The sequence below is a fragment of the Perca fluviatilis genome, chromosome 13 (genome assembly GCF_010015445.1).
Source record: "Perca fluviatilis chromosome 13, GENO_Pfluv_1.0, whole genome shotgun sequence".
Classification (NCBI taxonomy): domain Eukaryota; kingdom Metazoa; phylum Chordata; class Actinopteri; order Perciformes; family Percidae; genus Perca; species Perca fluviatilis.
Window position 1 is genome coordinate 20,941,908 of NC_053124.1, and position 22,239 is coordinate 20,964,146.

General features: G+C 40.3%; 4 protein-coding genes across 6 annotated transcripts in view; 1 reads left to right on the forward strand and 3 right to left on the reverse strand.

Annotated features, from left to right (window-relative positions):
* The window catches only part of LOC120571532 (cytosolic non-specific dipeptidase-like), a 10,947-nt gene extending 6,543 nt beyond the window's left edge, over positions 1-4,404 (reverse strand). Inside the window, exons 1-4 of one of the 2 annotated variants that reach the window (XM_039820529.1) lie at positions 4,252-4,404; positions 3,273-3,350; positions 1,909-2,052; positions 1,546-1,708 (exon numbers count right to left, since the gene is read on the reverse strand). In XM_039820529.1, the coding sequence (XP_039676463.1) occupies positions 1,546-1,708; positions 1,909-2,052; positions 3,273-3,332 (367 nt within the window). In that variant the 5' untranslated portion in view covers positions 3,333-3,350; positions 4,252-4,404. Of the gene's footprint in view, positions 1-1,545; positions 1,709-1,908; positions 2,053-3,272; positions 3,351-4,185 lie in introns of both variants that reach the window. The other variant, XM_039820528.1, reaches the window with a different exon arrangement.
* Positions 4,405-6,190: 1,786 nt separating this feature from the next.
* On the reverse strand, positions 6,191-11,132 carry LOC120571828 (zona pellucida sperm-binding protein 4-like). The gene is made up of 13 exons (XM_039820921.1): positions 10,940-11,132; positions 10,118-10,360; positions 9,927-10,039; positions 9,707-9,829; positions 9,438-9,546; positions 9,145-9,314; positions 8,113-8,210; positions 7,834-7,985; positions 7,526-7,703; positions 7,308-7,443; positions 6,993-7,067; positions 6,388-6,495; positions 6,191-6,271 (listed from the first exon to the last, which is right to left on the reverse strand). Exons 1-12 carry the CDS (start codon positions 11,082-11,084, stop codon positions 6,388-6,390), a joined length of 1,650 nt encoding a protein of 549 aa, XP_039676855.1. The 5' UTR covers positions 11,085-11,132; the 3' UTR covers positions 6,191-6,271.
* Positions 11,133-11,867: 735 nt separating this feature from the next.
* dus3l (dihydrouridine synthase 3-like (S. cerevisiae)) lies at positions 11,868-17,563 on the reverse strand. Of its 2 annotated transcripts, none has more exons than XM_039821097.1 (16): positions 17,440-17,563; positions 17,102-17,212; positions 16,157-16,427; positions 15,711-16,062; positions 15,390-15,466; positions 15,203-15,292; positions 15,059-15,100; positions 14,709-14,861; positions 14,458-14,574; positions 14,146-14,211; positions 13,879-13,989; positions 13,574-13,670; positions 13,387-13,462; positions 12,940-13,128; positions 12,249-12,377; positions 11,868-12,134 (listed from the first exon to the last, which is right to left on the reverse strand). In XM_039821097.1, the coding sequence occupies exons 2-16, from the start codon at positions 17,176-17,178 to the stop codon at positions 12,062-12,064; spliced, it is 1,920 nt and encodes a 639-aa protein (XP_039677031.1). In that variant the 5' UTR covers positions 17,179-17,212; positions 17,440-17,563; the 3' UTR covers positions 11,868-12,061. The 2 variants fall into 2 exon arrangements, with proteins under 2 accessions (XP_039677031.1, XP_039677032.1); XM_039821098.1 differs by having other exon boundaries at positions 17,487-17,547.
* A 104-nt stretch (positions 17,564-17,667) lies between these two features.
* LOC120571942 lies at positions 17,668-20,650 on the forward strand. Its single transcript, XM_039821099.1, has 7 exons — positions 17,668-18,444; positions 18,642-18,733; positions 19,140-19,448; positions 19,622-19,683; positions 19,775-19,872; positions 20,002-20,120; positions 20,240-20,650. The coding sequence occupies exons 1-7, from the start codon at positions 18,096-18,098 to the stop codon at positions 20,483-20,485; spliced, it is 1,275 nt and encodes a 424-aa protein (XP_039677033.1). The 5' UTR covers positions 17,668-18,095; the 3' UTR covers positions 20,486-20,650.
* Positions 20,651-22,239: the final 1,589 nt, after the last annotated feature.

Below are 22,239 nucleotides of genomic sequence, written 5' to 3' on the forward strand. Positions count from 1 at the left end.
AAAAAAAAAAAAAACTACAAATATACCGTTCATTTATTATTTTATTAGGTATACCTTGTAAATGTCGCAGCAGAAATCAAGACTAAACAGACCAGGCAACGTTTATCCAATCGTCTATTGTCCAATTTTGCAGAGCACATGCCAATTGTAGCCTCAGTTTTCTGCTCTTAGCTGACAGGAGTGGCACACGTTGTGGTCTTCTGCTGCTGTAGCCCATGCGCTTCAAGATTCAACGTGTTGTGCACTCAGAGATGCTCTTCTTTATCCCTCAGTTGTAACAAGGAGTTATTTGAGTCACTATTGCTCAAACCAGTCTGACCATTCTCCTCTGACCTCTGCCATCAATAAGGACGAGAGAACTGCTGCTCACTGGATATTTTCTCTTTTTTTTGTTGTGCATTAAAATCCCAGTAGATTAGCAGTTTCTGAAATCTGGCACCAACAACCTTCCATGTTCATAGTAACTTAATCACCTTTCTTCCCCATTCTAATGTTTGATTTGAACTTCAGCAGATTGACCTGACCGTGACTACATACCTAATGCATTGAACTGCTGCCACGTGATTCGCTGATTAGATATTTGTGTTAACAAGCAGTTGAACAGATTGACCTCATAAAATGGCCGGGGAGTTGACCTGGTTAATAAGTGCTGATAACTTACAATGGAGTTCACACACAGTAGAGTTAAGCAATTCTGTTGTGTTGTTTAGCGCATGATAAATACACCTTCAGAGTGTAAAATGATTATAGCATTTGAATTATTGTGTAGATTTTAATGATTCATACTAACTAATTTAGGAAAGCTGGCAAGTTGGTTAAATAGCAGACAAAAATAAAATGATAAATATGGGAAATTTATCAAAAAGACTGAACCTCTGTCATCATGTAATACATTCACTAAGTAAAATGCTTAATGTGAGCCACGAATGTATTATTGTTAAATACAACAGTACTTTCAACAGTTAGTTCAACTTGATCTGCAAGGCTTGCAGAGAATACCTAATTAAGAGAACAACTCTACCCTAAAGCATGAGGTAATTAGGCTGGACTTTGGCAATATGCAGCAAACTGTGATATGATCACAAGTTCAAAGATGATAAAAGCTCAAAGAACATATACAGAGGTTACATTTAAGTAGAGATGGTAGTAATAGTGAAAATACTAAATTACCAATTTTATTTCATTCTGTAGCCTGGTCATGGCTCAGTTACAGTAAACTACATTTCCATTTACTTGTCCTATTTGATTCTGCCTTCAGGCCTTCTCTGCAGGACATGTTGGTCATTTATTTCAGTGCAATGTGATATTATATGTTTGCCAAGCCAAAAAAGAAAGTAGTGTAATCATAACATGAAATCTTGGGAAGAGAAACCCTGAAGTTAACCACACCACGCCTCGTGTTACATGCCAAAACAACGTTTCAGTCTACTCCAGTAACTTCCAATAAAGCTGTTTGGATGTTAAATGACAAACTTTCCGGATCATATGAAAACAGCTTCAGGATAATTCTGTGTCAAAGAGAAACCAAAAAAATTCTACTCTCACCGTCTTTCTCCACCAGAGTGAAAGGCTCTGTATCCCAGCCATCATCAATGTTAGCTGGCTGGACATCAAGATGGCCGTAGATACACACCGTTTTCTTGCCCGGGTCTGAACCCAAACGACCCAGGATGATAGGCGGCAGGGGGATCTCCTCGCCACAGGGAAGCTGCATGCACAAAGAAAAATAACAGCCTACATTTTAATAGAGATTTAATAATAATAAAGGGTTAAGGTTTTTCAAAAAGGGCCCATTCTGTTAAATCAAAACCTTTAACAGAACCAAATAACCAAAACAGTATACATAGGGAAAGCAATGAAAAACCAATGGATTAAGTCCAAAACATTAAACAGCACACTCTTAAATACCTTCTGTTTGCCGATGTCCACCATCTCCACTGTTCCTCCAAGCTTCTCAATGTCCTTGGCTGCCATCTCCATCATCTTCTTGATCTCCCCGCGCTTCTCTGGCCAAGCAGACACACTCTGGACTTCCACCCAGTCTGCCAGACGCTAGGAACAAGAAAAATTCACATACATTTTAACATTGTCTAAGAAAACATGATAGCACGTCCAAGTTTGAGAAGCGTAAGGGTCACATTTTGTTAAAGTTTAATTCAAAACTGCATAGTGTAGTCAGATTGAATGGGCCTTGAATGTACAGTAGTTACACATTGCAGAGGCAGGCAGGAAAAACTCTACGTTACGCGGAGTTTCCACGGGCAGCGTTTTTCAACTCCAACTCCGCTGTCGTTGGTCACGTGCACTGACATGCAGCGGATTCCAAGCAGAATTGTGTCCCCACAAAATAGAGGCGACGGTGTACACGTTTTGGTGGTGTCGGGTGTCGCTGTGTTAATTTTCTATCTGACCTATGAAAAAGTTTTTGATAAAGTATTTACTCCAATCACACACTTTGCCGCTTAAAAAGTTGTGTTGGGTTATTTGCATACAGTGTTTCTGTCATTTCTTCGTGCACCATGGGCCGTAGAAAGAAACTGTTGATGGCATGCTATCTCTTTACGAAAAAGAGAACTGCCCACCGAGCTAACGATTTGTCATGCTAAAGTGCTAACGTTACTAAATAAAAAATATATAATGCAACGTTACTCACCAGAAATGCCTACTGCCTGGGATACTCTTTGGCAAGCTTGGTTTTTTTCTATTAACAAAACAAAAAGGTAACTCGCCTATCACATTAATTAATTTTTCCTCCATTCTGATTCGGGTTGTGGTTCTGATGTAAATTTTTCCGCTTTTATATATTGGGCGGAATTTCAAATATAGTGTAGTGTATACACGGGAGAATATATCGGAGGCACGTTCGTGAGTCTGCCCTCTCATTGGCTACCGCATTGACTCTGAGTCAACTTTCGGAGAGAGGGGAGAGCGGTGAACATCCGGGGACTTCCGTCACCATCAGCGGAATTCGCTCATACCGCTGTTCTAATAGGGAATGAATCGCTCCACTCTGTTATTTCACCTGCCTGAGGAAATCCAGCATTACGCAGAGCTCACAAAGTAGGAGCTGAAAAATAAATAAATCAAAAGATTTATTTTTGTTGTATAAAATTGGTATCGAAAAAAGTATCATTTAGGAACCGGTATCGAAGTCACAGTATTGGTATCGAAATTTTTGGAACAATACCCAGCCATTACCGTAACAGCAGGAGGTCATTAATGGAGTAAACTTACAATGAACTATTACATCAAAACACTCAGGATGAGCTTACCTGCACGTACAGATCCTGGTGTTCGTCCACATACTTAAAAAGCGCTGTGAGATGAGCCATCTTTGCCAGCAACAGGAACTGAGGATTGAACAGGCAGAGTGGAGTGAGACGAGTCTACCTCCAGTTGTTTGCAGTCATATTTGAGCACCAAAACCACGCCCTCCTCTAAACCTGCTGACTGCTCTTCCAATCAGGATGTGGTGACAGTTTTGCAACATTATGGTCACAGCTGACTAGCCCTAACCCCGTTACTTTGTGCATCTTGTAGTTTATATTAGTTATGTGATGTTACATGAGTGGGCAAAGTAGAAAGTTAAATCATTAAAAATGTCCTATTATAGCAAAAGGCTCACTTCCCTCCCTTAAAGCTCTATTTGTGAACATTTATAACATTTAAAAATGAAGCCACACATTTGTGTGATAACTTGAGGGGGGGGGGGGGGGGAGAGAACATGAATTTCAGTGTATTAGAAAGGACTCAGTGCAATCAGGAATTAATATAGATATAACTTCGACAAAACATATGTACTTGTGCAATAGATCATATTTATTTATACACACTTCAGTTAACAGAACATTACATATGTATGCCATACCAAAACTGGAATGTGCACTTTTTAACTAACATTATTAACTAAAAATCACTTTTGATGCAAGACTGATTGCCTAAACAGGCCTGGAGCAGCTCAACAGAACTCTAGCTAACTGTGAAAGCTGAGCAGCTAACGTTAGGTGACAAGTCAGACTGATAGCTAACCGGCTAACTAAATATGAAAAGTAGCAGGTAGCTGGCTAACTTAACGTTACACTGAATCAGAGCTAGCCTTATATCTGACTCATATTCTGCTCTGCTCATTTCTGAAACGCATAAATAAGCATTAAAACAAAAAACTGTTCCGTTTAAAGAACTCACTCCGTGTTAATTCTCGTACAGCTGTATATGTCCACTATGGCTATGTCCACATGTGACTCTTCTCACCTGACAGACACTTCCTGTGTTTCCTAATGACGTTGACACGACGTATTTGAAGCGTTGAAATGGTTAAATGTTTTAATTTACGTAGAAAATAAAATAGACCAGATAGACTCTCATGAGTGGGCACCATAGACAGTATATGGGCACAAAGTGGCTGTTTGATTGTTTTCACGGCGCAAAGAATTGTGGGTCAGCGGCAGATGCTTTGTCATGTTCATATATGGTCCAGAAACAGTTTAAAGAGGAGAGCAAGCCTCTCTGACAGATCTGAGAAGGGCTCTGATATCACAATGGTGGAAGAATTACTACGAAAGTATCAGCATCAAAATGAATTTAAGTACAAGTAAAAGTCTACATTTTGCAGAATTGCCAGAAATGTATATTACATGTTTAGATTATTATTGATGCAGTAATATGTCATCACTTAAACATTGCAGCTGGTAAGCGTGAGGTTAATTTTTAATTTATATATAGGCCTAATAGGCCTCTTACTTTATACAGCCTACTGCTGGGTAGCTCATGAATTCCCCACTGTGGGTTAGTATTTTTGATATTTGTTTATATTTTGTATTATCAAAGTGGCTCTGGAAAGTAGTTCCTACCGTTATCAAATAAATGTATTGGAGTATAAAGTATATATGAATCTGAAAGGTAGTGGAGTCAGAGTAGGCTATTAAGTGGCAGAAAATTGAAGTAGTCTAGTAAATTAAGTCCCTGAAGTACTTGCAAATGTAGTTTCTTTCCACCACTGGAAAGAAACAATTTGTTATGATCGTTTGGCAGTTTATTTTTTGGCTACTTTAATCAAACTATTTGTATAGCACAGTGGTTCCCAGCATTTTTTCCTTGGCGCCCCCCCTACTCATGTCTAAGAAAAGCTGAGCACACCCCCCCGAAACCAAAGTTGAAGTAACTCTCGAGATAGAGCCTTACTTTCTTTTTTGATACAGAGGAGTTATCAGTACTGTTAAGTTACTCTGCCATGTTTCATAAAATAGTGATGCCATGGCAGCAGGAAAAATGATACAAGTTTTTATACAGACTTTTGTATACATTATATATTCTAGTGTAGAGCTGGGCAATATATCGATATGAGACTAGATATTGTCTTAGGTTTTGGATATTGTAATATGGCATAAGGGTTGTCTTTTCCTGGTAAAGCTGCGTTACAGTAAAGGGATGTCATTTTCTGAACTTACCAGACTGTTTTAACTGTTCTGTAATTTGCCTTTACCCACTTAGTCATTATATCCACATGACTGTTCATAAATCTCATGAAAGCACCAAGTCAACACTACAATATCATTGCAGTATCAAGAGGAATTTGATCAAAAATATTTGATTCTCCCCATATCACCCAGCCCTAGTGTATTGTAATTTAACATGTAAATTTTTTTTTAACCTCAAACCAGATAAAGACTTGCACCCCTGTGATCTTTGCCACCCCCCAGGGGTGCCCAGACCCCAGGTTGCAAACCACTGGTCTAGCACCTTAAAGTTAGTGAACTTCAAGTGCTTTACAGATTATGAAACTGCACACATGTAAACCGTAAAACTACTGCACACAATACAAGTGTTAAAAAAAATTATTAACAATCTAGATTAGGCTACATTTTTGAAACCAGTCTTTACTGTATATATGGGGGCAGTAGTTTGAGCAAGTTGTTAAGTGTACTCACTACATTTGCCTCATGAGAAGGCAAAACACTGCAGCACAGATCTGACCCCACTTAAACTACACAGTATAAACTCCACATCTCAAACAGACCCATGTTATACTGTTGTTCTCATTAACAGGTTTAATTACCACCAACTGTGGCTCAATTGTAATCACAAAATGCGCAAACTCCTATTTTCTGCATAACATGCAGTGTATACCATTTCACAGTACACCATTTGGCAAATACTTCATAATTGCTAGTTTTAAATAAGCAGAATAAAATACCATGGTCACAATATACTTTATTGCATACATTTCAAGTACACGCAAACACTTATGTATTCAGGTCCAAGTAGCATTTCACTGGAGAGGGGAAGAAAGTAAAAAAAAAAAAATGATAGTCCGTAAATACATAAAGTTAACAGATCAGTGGTGTAGCTTGATTTGAATAGTCAATTCTTGGTTTAAAAATTGTTCACCTAATGTTTACCCAGTCCCCAACAGGTTGACTGGCCATCAGATGGTTCCCTCCCATGTGGTAAGTAGGTCTCTTCTTCTGAGGAATCCTCTCCAACACTGGAATATTCCTGAGAGACAGATAGTGCCATCAGGGCCAGCCCTAGACTTTCAGGGTCCCTAAGCCACAATAGGTTTGATGAATATTTTACTGTTATGTTCTCATTGTAGGAGCTGAAACTTTTAGTGTCCAGTTATTCCAAAACACTGATGCCCCCCCCCCCCCTCAAAATGGATGTCATGATACTTTATACTGTGCATTTGGGGGCAGTAGTTAAGATTGATCTAGTCCAGTGTGCACTCATCACTATGTTTGCCTCACAAGAAGGTTATCCAACACCGATCTGACCCCACTTAAACCTACACCAGTAGAAAATTCCACATCTCAAGAGACCCATGTTATACTATATCAAATGTTAACTCTGTTACTTTAGTTTCAGTTCTTTATCCATTTTCCTTAAGTCTGCAAATCCTCTCCTAGAGCTGCAAATCCTAAATTGTCTAGAAGCAAAGAATTTGATTAGACATTTTAAAACGGTGGTAACATATGCAAGGTTTAGAGACTGACCTTTCCATCAAAACACCGTTCTTTACAAGTCTTTTCGTCTGTCCGACAAACTTCTGTAGAGCACATAAAATAGATCTGCAGGAGGAAAAAAATATATATAAAAATTACCATTAAAAACAAATCCTTGAACCACATGTTCTCATTTCATGTTTGCAGTAAGAACAGTGAAAGTTGAGCTATGGGTGAGATTCCCAGCTGATTTAAGGACCTCTTAGAGTGAGTAAGTAACCTATCTGCATCTGGGCCCCTTTTGGTAGTGTTCATTTTAGTCTGCATTATTGTATACAGAATTTCCTTCTGAATAATTTGACTCACTTCTTCGTCAAGGTACTGGTTTGTCTTTTGATCCATAAACTGAAAAGCCTGGACCACAAAGCGCCTTTGGTAACGATTTTGGGGAAGGCCACTGACTTTAAGTATAGACACAGTTGGATCATGAGGATTGGCACACCTACAGAAATGCAAGTAAAGGTTAGACTAGGCCATTTGTTAACTTTAATACATATGCAGTTGGATCAGACAGTCATGCTTACCCTTCAAAAATGAGCACCAGAGCATTCTTTGCAGAGCGAGGGTAAGCTAAACAGTAGTTCACAATAAGTACTGCATCTGGTTTTGGAGACTTCAGGAGCAGTTCAAGATACACTGGCTTGCCAAGGAGCATTCTCAAGGGCTGATGGTAAGTAGGGAAGTAGCTTGAATAAGTCTCATCTATTGGGGAAATACAGAAGAGCAAGCTTATTAAAACTGACAACATTTTATCATTTCACCACTACTTACAATCTCACTCCAGCCATGCATTTTACAAGCATTTGGTTTGGAAAATGAATAAGCACCTCACCCTGAGCAATTCTTAGTGTAACACCATATAAGCCATCTGAGATAATAGACAATGGCAAGCTGGAACACGGGGTCTTGACCATGTAGGAAACATGGGCCAGTTGCTCCAGAGGACTGGCCTGTGATTTGCTGTAGCGGCATTCAATCATGAACCTAGGAAAAAAAAAAAAAAATGTTGAGTTGGTCCTACATGCATGTACAGATAACCTTAAAGCAGGACCACATTCATTACTAGATCTGTCATGATGCCCTAGAGTGTTAAAATGTATAACCCACTAACTTGAAATAGTCGCTTCTTGATATTATGCCATATTTGAGATTCCAAGTTTGGACAACAGATTGCACTTCAGTCAGGTAGATAGTTGTCTCACCAACTTCCTGTCAAGAAAAAGTAAAGATTCCTCAGGTGTTGCTTCAGGTCTAGAATATTTACTGCTTGAGGCACAGACTGCCAGCATGTTTCTTTAAAATCCTATTAAAATAAAATATAAAAACACAGATACAAGATCACAACTTGCAACTAGTTTGTCACATTAGAGAATTAACATTATATTCAAGTACAGAATTGCAAGACTCCAACTTTAAGTGCTATGTAAGCACATTAGAACTCTAGATGACAAGTTTATCAATTTGTAATCTTATTATTGCCAGACCTACCTCCACAGAACCAGAGGAGGGTCTGGCTAGTCCACAGCATTCCATGATTGGAGTAAAACATGCTCTTTTATTGCCCTCTTTAAACCAAATATTGCCATGGGTGTGTTATGCTTGCCCAGAGCAGTTGCAAAATAGCCTTGGGATGTTTAGTTGTGGGGGAACCCACACTCTGGACAGATAGTCTAGCTGTCTTGATTTAACCTGCAGAGATCTAAGGAGCAGTTAACTATAGTCCTCATAAATAGATGGTGTTTAAAATTCCAACAAAGAAAGCGGACATTGGAGAAAAGACAGTCATCTGGCAAGATTTTCTGCAGCACTAGAGCAATACCATAAGTGGAATATCATGATATGGACTATTAACTTATGACCTACTTGCAACAATGGCAGGTCAGGGTGAGGAGTCTGGCATAATGTCATAAAACACTAGTCTATGGTGCTGAAATTTGAAAATTCAAAAACTCCAGGGCTCCGGCTTTTAAATCTGCATTATCTGCCATTTCAATAAGCAGTAGCAAGCAATTGCTAATGTTAGCCTACAAGTCTGTCACTTGATCAGGCAATGTATCATCTTAATGCACTAGAGTAAATACTAGTTTTTAAAGTTAACAAACTGGAAAGTGCATTGTAAAAACAAGTAAAGGGGATGACTTACAAAAGCACGAGCTCCACATTCTGTAACTTTAAACTTAAAGATGGCAACCTTGTCATTAACAATGGCTGGTTTACAATTTGGACTCCCGGGAATAATGAGCTTGGTGGGGTCCAAAGGGATGGATGTAGAGTTGAAGCGAATGGCAAAAACAAAGTTGCCTGCAGTGCACTCTAAGGGAGGGGAGGAAGAAAAAAAATATATAAAAGTTATAACTCACTTAACAGAAGTTTTCAATTAGAGAAATTAAAATGGAGGATCATTTTATACCACAGTGCTCTAAACGTAAGCCCTACCATCCAGTGGGTAGTAACAGTCAGAAGAAGACACACAGCATCCCCTCTCCTCACAGTCTGAGGCAGATATTCCTATACAACCACAAGTCAACCGCTCCTCCAAGGGAAGCCCCCCCCGCCCACCCATTTTTTTTTTTTTTTTTTTTCCTTCCTTTTTTTTTTTTTTTTTTTTTTTTTCCCCCCCCTTCCTCTTTTTTTTTTTTTTTTTTTTTTTTTTTTTTTTTTTTTTTTTTTTTTTTTTTTTTTTTTTTTTTTTTTTTTTTTTTTTTTTGGCCCCTGTTTTTGCCATTGAAGCGAGGGCCAAACTTTGGATTTTTCTCACAAGATGCAGTAGCAACTTGTCTCTGACCGGTCTTATCTACATACAACAACTGCAGGCTGTAGCCATCAGTCTGTAATTTTAAAAGGTTTGTTAAGACATGTACAAAAACAGTACATTTACATCAATTTTAAAGAAAAGAGCCAAGGCAATGCTTTACAGTAACTTACATGTTTCACATTGCAGCCAGTAAAGGGTACACTCAAGGTGTTCTGGAAAGGATCCACTTCATAGCCACAAGATTTGGGAGCATCCATGACAGATAATTCCTTTGAGTCCAAGTCTGAAAAGGGAAAATAATCCTAGTAAATTGACATGCATTAAGCATAATTTCAAATGGACAGAAACATCAAGTACATACCCAAAATTGTGATTTCACTTAATGAAACAGTCAGGAGAGTAATCTGGAAGCCAACATCACTACAAACCACTTCTAACACACAAGAACTATGGCTGGTCCAATTCCTCAAAGGGGCATCTACTGTGTCTATCTGGAATCCATGGTCAGCAAAAGGGTTGACAGTTTCACTAGTGGAGGCACCTCCAACTTTAAAAAGTACATCCTCAGGAAATTCTTCTTCACTGGCAAAGTAGCTGCTGTCATCTGGAGGAGAGAGTGGTAGTAGTTACCAACTGCAGGCAAAATGCTTCAGAAATTTCCTTAATTATTTGGACAGCACAGTAAAGAGTGGTCTTAAACATTTCCCATTAATTTCTTCTTCATGAAAATGCAGTTGCTATTAACAAGTCTGATGCCACTTCCTTGAGGTCAAACATTTTAACCAGTCAAAAGCCTTAAGCACCTTCCCCATTATAACTAAAGCTTGCCATAAGACTTACCTGAAAAAGGGTAAGTCAGAGAAAGAAATTCTACAAAATGTTTGATATTATGAAAAGTATTTGGATAGACAATATGCAAAATACAGCCTGGCCATATAATCAAGTAGTATGTGACTCTGGTACAAAGTAAGTAAAACAGCCACCAAGTCTGAACCATTTAGGTAGAGTTAAAGGTTTCACTCTTTCAGACACATAATCACATGGTCTGGCTTTAAAGTACATAAAGGCCCAGACTTAACCTCATGGAGTGGTTCTTGCTACAGGAAAATAGAAGAAAACCTTTGCAACAAGCCACCAATAGTGAACACACCTTCCACCTATGGTCTCATTGGTAGTCATTTACCTGTAACGTTTTGTGGGTCATTCAATTGCCCCGACTCGTCAGAATTAACAAGTTGAGTGCCATTGATATGTTCCCATCCCTTTACTGGAACAAGCAGCAGCATCACAGTCAGCACCAGTAACATCTCAACCCTAACACCAGCCATGGATCCACGTAAAGCCCTCCTGCAGCTGCTGAGACCTGTACAAAGACGCAGCATCCTGCCGTGCTATAAGTACTGGTTGGAAGCTAATTGATTGCATCTGGTAGCTGCTAATTGGTAATTGCTCCTCAAGTGAAGTCTCACAGTGCACCTGTGGAATAAGTACTCAGATCTTTTACTAGAGTAAAAGTAGCAATACTACAGTGTAAAAAATACTTTTTTTTTTAACTTATATTCAAAGTCTTACTTAAGTAAACGTACAAAAGTTAAGCATCAAAATATACTTCAGGTACCAGGTAAATTACTTATTATGCAGAATGGCCCACTTGTAACACAGGCCAATTCTGACCTATTCTTTGCATTCATTTTCCAGTCATGAACTGTGAATAAAAAACTTTTTATTAACTTGGTCCAGACGTTTATAACAATTAAACAAAACATTAAAATACATTTATGCCACCCGCTACTTATCTCCGAAAGTAGATTCAACACTTGTCTGACTTAGTGTAAAAAAACATATTACATGCTGGATACAGATTGGAAGTATTGCTTTGCTGTTGTATTACATAACATTTTACTGTTGTACACAATAAACTGGTTATTTATATCTCATTAACATAATGTTAAATTATGACCACTTACTGTGGCTCAATTTTATATCACAACAAAATTAGTAAACTCATCTATTTTTGTCTATCATGTGTATTGGATTTTTGGGTTAGTCATAAAGAGATTTCATAATGGCTTATTTTAAATACCAAGCAGAATAAAAGAAAGAGAAATACCTTTGTGTGGCAAAAGAATTTATTGCATATATTTCAAGTACACACAAACACCCCATGTATTCTGCTACTGCACCACAGACTACTCAATAGTCTTTATCATTTAAAACAATACATCCTTTTTATTAAAATCGTATTCTCCAGAGCCAATAAAACAAACAAATCAAAAGAACTGGATTGGTTCAAACAAAGAGAAAATCATTTGTAGGCGTTGGCTTTATGTTTGGGCAAAAAGTTGAAATTCTTTGGCACAGGTCCAAGTAGCATTTCACTGGAGAGGGGAAGAAAGTAAAACAAATTATAGTCAGTAAATACATAAATTGAACAGATCAGTTTAGTGCAGCTTGATTTTAAATGGTCTTTTTATCGTTTAAAAATTGTTTACCTAATCCTGACCCAGTCCCCAACATGTTGACTGGCCATCAGGGACTCCAAATAGTTCCTGCCCATGTAGTACGGAGGTCTCTCGTTGATCTTCTGAGGCACCCTCTCCAACAGGCCCACTGGAATATATCTGAGAGACAGAGATAGTGCTATGAGGGCTGGCCCTAGACTTTTGGGGTCCCTAAGCCCCAAAAGGTTTGATGAATATTTTAGTGTTACGTTCTCATTGGTAGGAGCTGAAACTCTCCTATCTTCATGTGCAAGATGTCCAAATGTAGAAAGCAAAAAATATGATGCACAAGGCAACCATATGCTGAAGAACATACATTTATTACAAATAATGAATCATTTTGTGCAAAATCTTTGCTTGTACTGGCTGATGATCCAGCATCTCCTGACAAAGTTAAGCACCTGTAAATTATAGATAACAATACTATTATTCATTTTATCAGCTACATCCGACCCATTCAAACTGGCTCCCCAGATTTCTTTTTTTATGCAACACACAACGTGTACCTTTTTCTGAGCTGCAGCTTATAAACACTGCTGGCAGTTTGGGTTTAGTTGGCTTATGCGTCGGGCCGGCTTTGAGTGCTATATTGAGTTTGTTTCTGAATCAAATGGCAAGTCATGAATATTGCTTGTTGATAGTAAAAGAAATGCAATATACTAAAGTGCATGTTGTTGCCCACCTGCACATGAAGGAGAGCCACTCCAGCATGAAGGTGCGGGTCTTCTCCACACCTCGAGTGTCAGAGCCCCAGTGCTCCAGACCAAAGTTGCTGAAATCCCTGAGGATGTCCAGTCGCTCACTGGACGAGATGTCCCAGTGTCTGCTCTCCTTTATTTCAGTGAAGATCCATGGCTTAATGAGAGCACCCCTGAAGAGACAAGTCAAACATGCAAAATCAAGTTCACTGCAAAGGTCGTAACTGCACTGGCAAAGAGAACATGCGTTTGCAAAATGAACTTAATTGCTAAATAAAACCAATATTCATTCTTTACTGAGAAAGAAGGTGGCAACCTTTCTTTTCTACAAGATGTTCTGAAAGCTACAGGTGGCGTAGACCACACAATAATTTCACATTTAATTTGTTTTTTTTATTATTTAGTCTATAATGTGTGTAAGTGGCACCAACCTTGCAATCATCATACCAGAAACTCCGGTCTCTCTCGCTTTCATGGCATCTTCATAGGACAGAATGTCTCCATTACCTTAATACAATAAACAACCTTAGTTTATCTCATCACAAACAATGAATTACTCTTACTAACATTTTCTCCTCATCTACTGTGCGCAGCTGTAATCTTTACAAATTCACATACCAAAAAGTGGGACAGGACTGGCCAGCTTGGAACAGGTGTTGATATAGTCCCAGTCAGCCAACTTAGTGTAGCGCTGCTCCCTGGACCGACCATGCAACTGTAAGAAAACAACATCATCAGTGGTGTGTTATCACACTTTGACACTGATTTGGGTTTTGTTGCAGACATAAAAATGATAAAAGGAGGAACAACAAAAATATAATGCAGGACTGACAAAACGAAAGAAAAAAAACAAGGGGCTTGGGAAAAAAAAACAACATCTCACACATTTATGCATTTATCTATGATGCTTTTACAAGACTAACTGTGATCATAGAGACATCCCATTTCTTCATCTCTGGGATTAGTTTGTGCGCTATGTTGCACTTCTCCTGAACACCAGTGCGGATCTTGACAGTTAAAGGGACATCAAGGACCTTCAGGAAAAAAAAAAAAAAAACTGTTCTCATTTATCCTTACATTTTGGGTGAATTTTAAAAAAAAAAAGAATTAAATGTAACACTTAGATACTATATACATTTAATAACAGTGGTATTTCCTATTTAGATACATTTGGTTAAAGAAAAGCTTACATAGTTCATTCCCTTGATAATCTGTTCAAACTTTCTGGTGCGTGTCATCAAGCCGCAGCCTCCGCCCTGATGAGGGAAAGCAAACAAAGACCATCTGTCAGTGAGTGTCATGTTAATATTTTTTATTTCCAGCCAAACAGTGTCGGTGATTTATACACAGGGGCATAGAAAGGTTTGGAAATACCAATTTAAATAAGTGTGTAAAGCTGCTACGATTTTACAATGCAGGGAGGGAAACATAAAGGAGTGATAACCAGAGTGGAATTATTCCTTTAATCTGAATGGGACTACATAGTTTGATAGAGGGTTTACCTTCTTGTATACAAGGTCAATGGGGCATCCAGAGTTGATGTCCACGAAGTCAACATCAGTGTTGTTGTTGATGAGCTCTGCACACCTCGTCATGGTGTCGGGGAAGCAGCCCTCCACCTGGAGACACAATTCTGACTTCAGAATTGAGGCCATCTTCATTCTCACACAAGTCGTGTTTATAACAATAACTTGAACAGAGTAATTCAACAACTCTGATTCTGGAGAGTCTTAATAATCTATGATGACATCACCTGGACGCCAAAAACATCTTCACTTTCGTGCCGTTTCAGGAGGGCCCATTCTGACTGCTGCCCCTGCAGCAGGTTTGTGCACATGGCCATCTCCCCACAGGTGATGTCTGCTCCGAAGCGCTTGCACACGCGACGGAAAGGCAGATTTCCACACTAGGGAAAGAAAAGGAAGTATTTCATCATGTCAAAACCTTATTTATGGGCCAGAATTTGATATAGCTTGGTATGTTACTGGCTCATTAGAGTGACATTTTAAATGAACTCTTGTCTGGAATGATTTGTTGGGCAGCATTTAACTACATCAATAATACATCTAACGACAGTACTCAAATGAGTCTGGTTGCACTTACAGTTGTCAGAGGAGCAAGGTAGAGCTTGTCTTTAAAGTCCACCTTGAACACAGAGAAAGAGGATTACATGGTATTTCTTGTGAGTCACCAATGTATTTTAAGAAAATATCATTTTGGAGGAAAGACGGTTGCCTGAAGATATACCGTTTTCTTCTCACACTGGCGCAACTTGATGACATCTACATCAGTCAATGGGCCTACAGTCTTCACTGGAGGCTGCTTATCTGGGCTGGTCTGTAGTTTGTCACAAAGCAAACAGGTAAAAACATTTTAAGCAACACACTAACTATACCTAATGTGTACAGGAAGTGCTCAGAGTAGAAGTTTGTACCTGTGTTTCAGCTTCAGTAGATGCACGCTGCTCCCCTCCTGCTGGATCTGCAGATATTTCAGCTGTACGAGCATCTCCTAAGTGTGTAAAAAGACTGAATTAAAAGACCAAATTTAAATTTACACCTGTTTAACTTAAATGATTAAGAATGGCATGCATGTTTCCCAACTAAAATAGCTCCAATAAGTGCCACAGAGATTCACTTCAGAGATACTTCCTTTTCACTGCTGATTTCTGCACGTCTGTCAGTGTCTCAAAGGACAAACTTACTTAACGGATTAATGAGAAAAGAATGCAACTCGTATTTGTAACTCTTCTTACCATTCCCTTGCTGGTCTCTTTTGTCTTTGTAGTTTGAAAGCGTTTTGAGGTACTCTTCTGACTTCTTAAAGGCCACCGAACGCTTCCTCAGACTATTCTGGAGGTCCTTACTCAGGCTGTTCTTTACTGCGTTCCTGCCCTCGTTGGCCTTAATTAGTTCTGCGTTCTCCATGGTTTTGAAGTCAGGTGTAGTGTGTGCCTTGGCGAAGCGGCAGGTGAGACCATAAGCACACTTTCCGAATGTGTCATAGAGGTAGCAGTTTTCCCCGATGTCAGTGGGCTTAGTGGCAAAGTACTCGGCTACATTATGGTGAAAGTGGCATTTGTCACCGAAGGGGCATTCCCTGTTGGCCTGCATGGGTGGGAAAAGGTATAACAATAACTATCAGCTGACATAGCGATTGAAAAGTACTGTAAGTGACATTTGTGAATGGTTGGTTTTATACCTGAAGGACTGAGAGACACAGTCGTTTTTCATCATAGGCGGTAGGCTTTGTGTGTGGCCTTGACTTATTTTGTCCCCGAAGACGTTTACGGTCTGGGTTGCCGCCCTTATTCTGCTCCTCTGCGTCTAGTTTGAGCTTTTTGGTCTCAGGTTCCTCAACAGGTGTCTCATTTGTCTCCTCAACTCTGTTGTTTTCACTAGCCTTTTCTCCTTTTGAGCCCTGCCACTCAGAGTCTACAAACGCATGAAATTTTTCTTTGGTTGTTAGGAATCTGCAAATACATGAAGAAAAAGAAATGTAATAAACATGTCAGTTTGACATGTCAGTGTGGAACAGGGCAACATCAATGCCCTGCAAAACCATTTGTTACAATTTGTCTATATAATTTGACACAGTGCCTTACTTCAGCAAGGTGTCAGGGAAGAACATTTGGTCACATTTAGTCACTGCTCTGTTACCACATTAATTACTCTGTTAATGGTACAATTACAAGAGGGGCTATTGATATGGACCAGCCATAACTTGTAAAACTGGAACAAGAGCTATGTCCATACTCTGTGCAAGAAGTCAAGTGCATTCACCAGCTGCTGAGTCTTTTTGCTGACTGTGTAGTTCTGTTGGCTCCATTAGATAAAGAAGTGTGCAGTGTAAAATGTATGAGTCCATGCTACTCTGCCGGAAAAACGGTGGATTACTCCATCAGGTTGAGAGACAGAGGCTGCCCCAAGCGAAGGGCATCTCTGGGTATGCCAATGAGGACAAAGAACAATCTGCAATTTAAGCTTTATAATGGGCTGTTATGGTGAAGAGGGAGCTGACAGACAAGACAGGATTGGATTTCTCGCTCAACTTAAACAACTTCCAAGATGCATGGAGGTGAGAAAAGTCCAAAGATACTCAATGTATTCCACAAATGGCTACTAACTTGAGGGTTGACTAACTTACTGCGGTTTGAGGGCAGCTTCGCCCTTCACTGCTTCATCCGTCCTCTTTTCAACGCTTTCCTCCGCCGGTTTTTCCATCACACCTTCACAGGCTTCTCCAAATCCTGTTATACTGAAACATGTCGATACATCAGATGATCACTTTGGATCTAACATACTTCTCAACAGAAGAGCTAAGGATTATCTCCTGGTTCTGAGCAGCGAGTAACGTTTTGTCTCAAGATAAACTCTGTACTGCATATTTAACTATAACCTAGGTTACGTCTAGCTACTTAACTTTCATATGGGTCGCCTGTCTGATTAAACTGAATTTAAATTAACGTTAGCAGAATTACTTACCTGTTATATTGCGAATACAATACTAATACAGTATTTCTGTCTCACACCTTAAAATGCACAGCAACGGCGTGAGGAAACTCTTGTGCAGCAGTTTGGTGAAGTCCGTGGTGTACTAGCAGACGAACATTGGTTCCGCATATTACTGTTCGTCTCCCCAATATTCAGATTTTAAAACTATTAAATAATTTAAATGGAGATCTGTTTTCCAGGGATGGAACATAATCAGATTACCTCTGCTAATTGAATGTTTCAGTTTTGAAATGGCACCAAAAACCCATCTTTTGTACCTATATTGCTTTAAAAAATTACATTTCTTTTACTTTTACTTTTCATGCAATTACATTGCATGAAAAGTGGGATTTTCGTCCCCGTAAACGCCAGGAAATCTCCCTAATTTTCGGCAGTTAACGACAATTTACCATGGATGTATTTAGAGAACAATGTACAGCCTATGAACGTGTATATCCCTTATTAGAAATTCTTTGGTTTATATGTTTATATGCTCGTCTTGCAAGACCTCGCTTGCAAGGGCTCCTCCAATCACATGCGAGGTCATCGTTATACGGAAGAACTCGCGAGAAGAGCTCGCATATATATATATATAAGCACGGTTTATGAAGCTCCGTGATATACAAGGTGTACCCGGCAGTTGAAAGATGGAAGTCCCAAGACTGAAGAAAAGACCTCGGCGCCGCTGTGAACATTGCAACACTGAACTCTGTCATACACAGTATTTTGACCACAGAAAGCGCTATTTCAAAAATGGAGTTTGGGAGAAAAAAACCGAAAGGGCTAGGTCTGATAACGTACAGAGCCTGCTGTTGCTATCCAGTCATGACCCCACCGGCGGGAGTTATGTACCGTCGATGTGTAAAGACTTCGAAGATAACTTTGCTGGAGTTGGAGAGATTGATGAAAGTGAAATGCACTCCGAGGACCCAGAAAAAGAACTGATGGAAGAATCTGAAGAAATGCACCCAGCGACTGACTGTTCAGACGACAACGGTGAGCACCACAATTTAACTGTTACACCTGTACAGCTGTTGGCTACTGATATTGTAACTGTACCCGGTCTCCCCTTTAAATTGTCTAGTTATGTGGTTGCTTTTCACTGCTTTTCACTGCTGTGGTTATTGTTATTATTCAATACGAATATCGCAATATAATGCATAACTGTATCTTCTGCACGGGTTGTTTTCCAGAAGAAACAGCAGCTGACCAAAGCATTAATCTTTTCCTGGACTCCAGCAATTCAGAGCCAGTGCAAGATGATGAAGACATTTCCTGTTCTGTGGTAAGCAATAAAATTACCTTTTTGTATAAAGTTCCATACATGCTAATCCAGAGCTCAAACGGGAAAAACCCAACATGTTTCACCCACGTTATTGTTTTCCACTCTCAGTACTACTACGGTTACTCACAATGTACAGTTTAAATTTCTGTTAGGGAACTATGAAAGCAACTAAAATAAACAATTGAATTATAAACCATTCAAAAAAATCCCCTGAATGAAGTTCCCACAGAGTACTTTTAACAGGTTAATTGCACTAAAGCTAGCTGTTTGAGATCTTTTCATATTCAAATGTTAATGATGGTCTCTTCACTCTCAAATGGACCTATTCATGCGCTGAGTATGGCCATTTGATGTGCTGAGTATGGGCATTGCCTGCATTTTAAATGTGTACTTTACATTTGCATAGAATGAGTATGTGACTGAAGAGGATGAAGAGGGGGAAAGCCTCGCCTTCAACTCCCCTTCAACTCCTCTGCATGGACGCGATCAACCCCTTTCAGCCACTCCGCAGACCGACGAGAAGAAACTGCTGAATGCTATCAGTGGGCTGTCTCGTCAGCTTACTGTGCTTGCTGCTAATGTGAATGAGCAGTTCACCGTAGTAAACTCCAGGTTGCTGTCCATAGAGGATAGGTTGGCTGCTTTGGAGTCGAAAAACCGTGTGGAAGAGACTAACCCTAAGAAGAGACGACGGGTGCACAATCCCAAGCTTGCGGTAAGAATATGTTCTGTGACTGCTAGCTAAGCTAAAAGTAACTTAAACGCAAAGCTTTTTTTTGTAAGTAGCCCAAGCTAAAAGTAACCTAGTATCCCTGTAAAAGAACAAGTGAGCAGAACCAATGTAAGTTGCTTTTATAAAAGTTTTTATTTTGGTCTTGTATTTTACAGGAAGCGGTACGCCGTCTTCACAACTCGGAAACAAATTGTAGGCGCTACGAACCGGAGCAAGGGTAAGATTTAAAGAATATGCTTTCATTCTGCTTTATAAGGAAATGGATACGTTCATAGATACGGTCTTAACCGTACATTTTGTTTTAACAGACTAACTTCACCTCATAACGAGGCCGTGACCTCCTATTTGCTCGGAGCTGTGTCTGCAAGTCCAGATTTACATGGTGTTGCTAAGGACGCCATTGTGTGTAAGTAACTTTTACTGTTTTCTCCTTCCTTGTTTAATTTTACTGTGACCTATGTTGTTGTGGTGTGTGTTGTTGTTGTTTTCTTTTTTGTTGTTTTTTATTCATACGACTCCTTTAATTGGTTTCCAGCTGCCTGTAAGACCTATTACGAGACCGTACGCAGGAGCTTCAGGTACAAACAACCAGATCTTGCATCGCAGGCGGAAGCTGTGAAGAGTTCAGCTCGGAGTCGATCGAGAAGAAAGAGGGTAAGCCTTGTTAGATCAATTAGGTCTTGTGACTATCTTTCAGGTGCATTAATAGAAGTGTTTTGTCCATACGCAGTCCATCGTGCAGTACTGATTGTCTTCGTTGATTGTTTTTACAGCTGCTGGAAGCGAGAAAGAGTGTGCTAGCTGAGGATGAGGTGGACCTTTGGAAGTGTGCCACCATAGACCTGATGTCTGATGAGGAAGACGGTATCGTTGACGGGGTGTCTGGATGGATTGTGCGACCTCCGTCCTCTCGCAGCCAGGAGCTCACCGAGCTCTGTGCCACACTGCAGTCGAGATTAGAGGTGATTCCGAAGTACAGGGCAATGCACCACAGACGTCTGCAAAATGGACCAAATTGAGACCGAATGCCGCCAGTTACCTACGGCTCTGAGGCAGCAAACCGACACTTCATGGTGCTGTAGGATTTTGGGCTTCTCATGAGCTTCCCATTTGTTGTGTGGGCAGATCTCCTACGCTTTGTTCATAGTTGCGTTTGTGCTAATAAAGCAATTTCTTTGAATAAACGTGTGTGTGTGCATCCCCTTAGTGGTCCCCTACTACTGTATCTGAAGTCTCGTTCCCAAAATGCAGCCTTGGTGCAGAATTACAGCCAGTAGAGCCAGTACCACAATGAGCTTTCCTTAGACTGTGTGCCATTTCTGTAGCTTTAAATGCTATTGAGGAGGAGAGAGGGAGCAAGGTGGAGGGTGGGGGTGTGGCCTTGACCAACTGAAACTTAGCTTATTTGCAAGCAATGATGTGTCTATAGGCTCGTTCGAGATGAGCCAGATCTGCGCAGAATCGATCACCGGCGATCGGCGCCCAATGCATGCCGGTTAGATTTGTGTCCGACTTGATCCCGACTTGCTCTGACGTCATGCACACGTGGGCAACGATAATCTCACGAGACCAAGGCGGCCGCAGTTCTGAGACGCAGGCAGCGCAGTTGCTTTTCACCAACTGCAAGAGCCAGGCGGACGCAGGTGGATCCCAGGGCATGCTGGGAAACGCCGGCCTCTCAGCTGATCGAACAGCTGATTGGTTCAGAATCGACTCAACATGATGACGTTTTATATAAACTTTTTATTGATTTTGAATCGGAGGGATTTTAACTGCTATTTGTCTGATTTAAAAGCTTAATCTGTACAGAACACATGTTGTGAGGTTGATAGTTATGTTTAGAAGTCAGAGAGACTAAATCTGTTCAGATTACAGATCACCTACAGTCTGTTGGTGATTAAAATCAGCAAGTAGAGAATTTTGACAGCTACTCTGTCATAATAAAATCAACTGGAGACTGTGTAGGATCTGATATATGGCTCTGATAACATTTTATTAAATCTGAATCGGACCCGAACGGACCACAGTGTTTGTGTCACTTCCTGTTCAGCCTGAAGGCTGCTGGAGTCAGCTGGAAAACTGTCCGACTTGAGAGCGGACTTTTGTCACCGCCCCCGGCTGCTGCCGCCTGCTCTCGTCTACTTTACAGGCGAGGCGCAGTTCATCTCGAACGAGCCTTATTTCTCATGGGCAGGCAAAGCAGAGAAAGGGGAGGTATCCTTGCTCCTACGTAAGGGTGGTAAACGCAGATCGCCACATGCCCCCTGAGCTTTCATTTTCTCAAAGGCAGAGCAGGATACCCAGGGCTCGGTTTACACCTATCGCCATTTCTAGCCACTGGGGGACCATAGGCAGGCTGGGGGAACGCATATTAATGTTAAAAAACCTTAAAGTGAAATTTTCATGCCATGGGACCTTTTTTAAGGGGCCATCCACACGGAAACGTTTTTTTGTGCAAACGCACATGTTTTGCATCGTTTGGGCCGACCGTCCAGACGAATCCTGCAAACGCACTGCCTGAAAACGCACTTTTTTGAAACCTGGTCTCAGGGTGAAAAAATCAAAACTACTCTCGTTTGGCCCGGTATGGATGGTGAATACGGATCCGTATCGATGATGTCATCGCCACACCCCTCTTTTACACCCTCTCCCCGGCCGCTGACGCGCACACACTAACGCGTTAAAGCTAAGCCAGCACATCCCATCTCCATGGTCAAACCAGCTCACTTCATCTAAATACTGTGTCTCTGCTCCCTGACCCTTCCCTCTGGAT